This window comes from Bison bison, unplaced genomic scaffold (genome assembly GCF_000754665.1).
Source record: "Bison bison bison isolate TAMUID 2011002044 unplaced genomic scaffold, Bison_UMD1.0 scf7180017864295, whole genome shotgun sequence".
Classification (NCBI taxonomy): Eukaryota; Metazoa; Chordata; class Mammalia; order Artiodactyla; family Bovidae; genus Bison; species Bison bison.
The window spans coordinates 9,944,452-9,949,361 of NW_011494867.1; the positions used below are offsets into that span (position 1 = coordinate 9,944,452).

The 4,910-nt window shown below is 49.2% G+C and overlaps 1 protein-coding gene across 1 annotated transcript in view; it reads left to right on the plus strand.

Annotated features, from left to right (window-relative positions):
- WFDC1 (WAP four-disulfide core domain 1) overlaps positions 1–4,910 on the plus strand; it is a 29,588-nt gene that overhangs the window by 7,759 nt on the left and 16,919 nt on the right. Inside the window, exon 2 of the mRNA XM_010850865.1 lies at positions 4,835–4,900. Coding sequence (XP_010849167.1) covers positions 4,835–4,900 — 66 coding nt within the window. The remainder of the gene's footprint in view (positions 1–4,834; positions 4,901–4,910) is intronic.

Genomic DNA, 4,910 nt, shown 5'->3' on the forward strand with positions numbered 1-4,910 from the left:
TATTAGGAAAGCTGCTGCTGCTGCTGCTAAGTCGCTTCAGTCGTGTCCGACTCTGTGCGACCCCAGAGACGGCAGCCCACTAGGCCTCCCCGTTCCTGGGATTCTCCAGGCAAGAACACCGGAGTGGGTTGCCGTTTCCTTCTCCAATGCATGAAAGTGAAAAGTGAAAGTGAAGTTGCTCAGTCGTGTCCGACTCTTCGAAACCCCATGGACTGCAGCCTACCAGGCTCTTCCGTCCATGGGATTTTCCAGGCAAAAGTACTGGAGTCGGGTGCCATTGCCTTCTCCGGATTAGGAAAGCAGACTGGCCCAAGTTCAGAGCCTGGCGCTCTCCATATGGTATATGTGCCTCGGTTTTCTCACCTCCACGGTGGGGACACAGGTAACCAGAGGGGAGCGATGGACGCCGCCTCTGGGGACCCTCAGAGAACAGTGCTGGGGCGGCTACTTCCTCTGAGGAACTCTGCCAGTCTGCCCCTGCCCCCATCCTCCTCAGAAATGACGGCATTGCTGCAGGAGGGTTTCTTGTTTAAGCGTCTTCAGATCCCAGTTACTAGCAGATCTTGAACTCCTTGGAGGCAGGGACCAGCTCAGAGGTTTCTTTTGCATCTGCCTCAGCATCACGCCTAGAGCTTCATAGTGTGTGTGAGTGAATCGAGGGCGGGGAGGAGGGAGGAAGGAAGCAAGGAAGACCAACACGAAAGGAATAATAAAACCAAGGGATCAGCATTACTGATCTTACCCGCTCCCTCTGCAAACCCCTGCAGCAGGCACTTACTTCTGGGCCCATTTCGTAGGTGAGGAAACAGGCTCACAGAGGTCATTTTCCTTACACAGCTTCAGGGGTCCAAGCCAGACTCATCTGGCTCCCATGCCTGAGCTCAAATCCGTGACTGTTCGTGAGGTCACGGCCATGGCGCCATCCGCCTTGGTACACTTGAATGTGGGACACAGCTCTGAAGTTCTTGCCCCAAAGGAAGAAGAGGCTCCAAGGCGAGGGGTCTGGGGTCTTGGCAAGCCTTTGGCACCGAGGCCACTGACCCCAGGTTTATATTTTGGATGCTTTACTCTGACTTTAGAAGGGAGGCATGTAATACTTGGGCTCACGACCCTTCTCTGCCTATGGCCTTGGGCAAACCTTTAATTCTCTGAGCACCAGGGACCTGCCCCCACTGGACTCACGTGACCAGAGACTATGCGGATGCCAGGGAAAAGGTGCAAAATTAAACAAACATGAAGGGACACCGCCCACTCAGGGCCCACATGCAGGCTGAACGTGCAGGAGGCTGCTTGGCACGTGGTGAACCGCCGCTCGGTGTTGCCCATCTCTGGCACACCTCCATCATCCTCATGGTCACAGTTCCCATCAACCACAAGGAAGATGAACGGAGCACGGGCTCTCCGCCACTCACGGTCAGAGGTGCTGCGGACACAGGTGGGAAGAAGACAGAGTTCCGAGGAGAGCACGTTGTAGGGGAGAAAGAACGCCACATTGGTCAATGCGCAGTCCCCCCAAGGGTGACGGAGGGTTTGGAGCTACGTCAGGCAGGCTGCGGGGAACGCGGATCGCCAGCTAAGGGCATGTAGAGCAGATACCTGCACCGTGTCAGGGCCAGAGCTGGGCAGGCATCTTGTGCAAAGGCCCAGAGGTGAGACCTCAGAGGCGCCAGGGCACTAGCCAGGAATGAGCGAGAGGGCAGGAGGACAGGAGGGAGGCCAGAGAAGTGAAGGGGCAGGGCCGTGGGACCAGCTGGGGTCTGACCTTTAGCCGGCAGACTCTGGCCTTTAACCTTTAACCCTCTGGGGGCTGGGAAGGTAATCTATTTCTTTGATTAAAGTCTGTTCTTTCTCTTCCTAATCCTTTGTTTAGGACCCTCTGTGAGCATCACCTTGCTTGACATGAAATATTTTTCAAAACATTTAATCCTTTAATCTGGGCCCCTCCGTGAAATCGGTTCTTTATCACCCAGGGCCATCTGTTGTTCAGGCCTCACCATAAATCACTTGGGCGATTTGACTTCTAAGGCGCTTATCTCTTTTGTTCTCTCCCAATTCCGAGAAGCGACATCTGAGTTTTCCTCAGAGAGCCCTGGCACATCTAAACTGGATCTCTCAATGTGCCCCCCACCCCACCCCTGTCCTGTTGGGGGCTGCCCTTAGGAAGTCACCCACCTGGGAGGCATCGGAGGTGGGGGAAAGCATGTCCCGTCTGATCTCCGGGTTCTGTTAAATTTCATAAATGAGGCTCAATGTGAAAACAGGCTGGGCGGAAAAGCCGGCAGTCCCTTGCCAGTCACACTCAGCATCCCTGCTCGCCCTCCCAGGGAGGCCAGGGCAGCTGTCACCTCTGATTAGGATTCCAGTGGCGGGGCCCCAACATGGGTCCAGGGTCGCTCATTCTGAAGAAAATGAACTGGGAGTTGTTGGCGTGGGATGATGTGTATTTCGTGTAGCTTGGAAATTATTCCTGAGGATATGGGAATTGGCGGGGTGGGGCCGCGGAGCAGGTGGTGGCAGAAAGGCTGAACCAGGGCTGGAAGATCCAAAAGTTATAAGGTTGCCCCTTTTGTTTGTTTGGGCTTTGTTTCTGCCAGATGTTGGCTTTGTATTCTTTTTTTTCTTTTATTTGCTTTGCACAGATTAAGTGGTTTAGAAAAGGGAGAAAAGATTAATTCTCTGGATACAAAGTACTCCACTTAAATAAGCAACAAGGATGTACAGCACAGGAAATTACATTCTGTATCTTTTAATAATGTATCATTTGAATCAGCCATAAATAACTGAATCACTTTGCCATGTACCTGAAGCTAACACAATATTGGAAATCAACTATACTTCTATATATTTTTTTAAAGATGATTCTCTGGGTGAAGGGGGGCAGACACCCCACCCTCCCCGGGCCTTACCCCCCCCCCACCACACTTGGTCACTGTTACCTTCCCCACCTGGCCCTCAGTCTTAGCCCCTGTGGGTCCCTGGGAAGTAGTTTGAAAACCACTGGTCTTTGTGACCCCCCCCCACCACCCATTGGTAGATTTAGCTATTCAGAACCTATTCTTGGTGATCTGACGCCCCCTACGGGGCACTGGGAGCAGCACATGGGGTTTGCAGCCACCAACTGGCTCGGAAACCTGGTGGCTCAGGTAAAGAATTTGCCTGCAGTTCAGGAAACCCAGATTCAATACCTGGGTCAGGAAGATCCCCTGGAGAAGGAAATGATTACCCACTCCAGTATTCTTGCCTGGAGAATCCCAAGGACAGAGAAACCTGGTGGGCTACAGCCCATGGGGTTGCAAACAGTCGGACATGACTGAATGACTGACACACAGTAGCTGCAGGGGAGGGACGTTCAGACAGCCTTGACCTTTGAGGGCATATGCCATTGTGTAGCTTGCCTTTATTTATTTTACTTAACATAAAGTTTTTCCTGTTAAGTATTTCTACTTGTAAACTTTTAATTGTCTTTAAATTGAAAAAAAAAATAAGTGTGTTCATGGCGATATATATATTGCAATAAGAAGAAAAAAGTGTTGACAATAGGAAAATTCTCCCTCAACTTCAGAACCTAATTCTTCTCTCCAGAGGTAATCTTTGACAACAGTTGCTTGTATATTCTTGTATATCCTTCCAAAGATGTTCTAGGCCTGTATAAATATATGCATATTACATGTGTGTGCATACGTATATTTTAAAACATAGGTGCAGAGCATACAAATTGTTCTACACTTTAGTTTTCTTTACAAGCCACCATATCTTGGGGGATTGCTCATAAGCAGGTTTTAGTGGCTATATGCTATTGTAGTCTGCAGCAGTACATTATTTACTTGTACAAAGGGCAGAATTTTGAAATATATATATGTTGGGGGATTGGAGGATCAGTAGTTACAGTGTTTTAGGTGGGAAGAGTAGTTCAGACAATAGCAGGCGGTGGGGCAATCCAGGGTGTTTTTTTCACAATGATTTACTCTAACTGTGTGTGCATGAGTGTGTGCACGTGTGTATAGGCATGTGTAAGACCTGCCCTCCAAACACCCTACCCTCAAATCCAGAAACCAAACAGTGCTTCCTGCACAGATGGCATCTGGTGTCACAGGGATCCAGAGTGGCTTACCTGGCATGACTTCAGCTCTCCCAATCCCACCTCTAAAATGCTTGTTTTATTGGCCGGGTGTGTCCATACTTCTTACATGTTAAATAATATATCATATTATTCACTTTTCCTGGAAACATAGTGCCTAAACGTGGGAAAATCCTGAGTCAGATTCCATTAAAATGCACTATGGAGCCAGCACGTAGATCAAGAAGCAGAACAGGGCCACTGTGTGTGCTCCTGTGACATTGGGGTTTCCTTTTCTTTTTTTTGCTCAGTATTATGTTTGTGAGTTTTATCCAAGTTGTCTGTTGTGTGAATTTATTCATTTTGTGTGTGATTTGTAAATTCTCAAAGTTCTATATAAACATATGGAGGGATGATAAGTATATATGTATATACAGAAATTACATGTGTACATATCTATGTGTATGTATATATGTACATATATACCCTTTTATATGTAAATATATACAAATCTGTATATACATAAATACATCAGGATAGATGCTTGGTTAACATACTTCTCCAGATGCATTCATCTTTTGGCTGCTGCTGGGCTCACCATCAGTGAGCCCCACAGTTTGGGGCTCTTACAAAGAGAAACAGCATCTTTTCACGGTCAGAGCAACCTTCAGAGGATGGTTCTGCCAATGCCAGGACGCATTGGCTCAGAGAGGCCCAGCTATTCGACCGAGGCGCAAAGCACCCAGCACATCCCACTGATGCGCCTTCTCCCCGTAGGCGGAGGAGGTAGGTGGCTCCCGGCAGCCCCGCGCAGACCGCTGCCCACCGCCCCCGCGCTCGCAGGTCGGAAGGG